Source organism: Phalaenopsis equestris, unplaced genomic scaffold (genome assembly GCF_001263595.1).
Source record: "Phalaenopsis equestris unplaced genomic scaffold, ASM126359v1 Scaffold187587, whole genome shotgun sequence".
NCBI lineage: Eukaryota > Viridiplantae > Streptophyta > Magnoliopsida > Asparagales > Orchidaceae > Phalaenopsis > Phalaenopsis equestris.
This window is the reverse complement of record NW_018207536.1, coordinates 1-716: the sequence shown is the minus strand read 5'-3', so window position 1 is coordinate 716 and position 716 is coordinate 1. Positions and strand designations below refer to the sequence as shown.

General features: G+C 52.8%; 1 protein-coding gene across 1 annotated transcript; it reads right to left on the bottom strand.

Moving 5' to 3' along the window:
- LOC110034448 lies at window positions 1-585 on the bottom strand (the record flags this gene model as incomplete). The annotated part of the gene is given in 1 exon segment (XM_020738708.1): window positions 1-585. A coding segment is annotated over 1 exon segment (443 nt), but the record flags the coding sequence as incomplete, so codon positions are not given.
- Between the last annotated feature and the right edge of the window lie 131 nt (window positions 586-716).

Genomic DNA, 716 nt, shown 5'->3' with positions numbered 1-716 from the left:
GTAGCCGCCGCAGCCTTGCAAGACACATACAAGCCGTAAAACCCTAACCCGCCGACGGTGAACCACGCCGCCGTCCTCCGCTTCCCTGAATCCGTAACAACCGCCGATTTCCGCCGAAAAATTTCCTCCCGTTCAAGATCTACCGGCGGCTTCTCCTTAGCGCACTCGGCGAACGCCACCGCGAAAGGGTCGGCCTCCGACCATGATTTTAGGGATTCAAATCGGATAGGTGGAGGGAGAGGGATGCGATCGGGACTTGAATTGAAATTAGGTTTTCTAGGGTTTTTGGGTATGCCGGGAACGTGCTCCCAGGAGAATGGGATGGCGGAGGAGGAAGCAGGCCGTTGAGGGGAAAAGGGGAAGGAGTGAGTTCGCCGAGTGAGAGAATCGATCGCGGACGATTCACCGGAGGAAAGGGGGGATGCGCTCGGCGTTTTCTTCATGTGCTGTGTCGGTTTGTGCACAAGAAGAGTGAGGGAGGGAGGAGCGAGCTTTATTGCGGAATGCTACTGGGAATGAATAGTTCTGGTGGAATTTAATGGTGGTTTAGTTAGCGTACGGATTCAGGATCGGACGTTTAGATGCTTAGGTTTGTTGAAATGTGAATTTTGATACGGTGGTGTAGGATAAGTAGTTGCCTCTAGTTGGTTTGGGACCAATGAGCGCTTATGGGAGCAAGCGATTATCTCATGCGGACAGCCGACTCAACTTATATC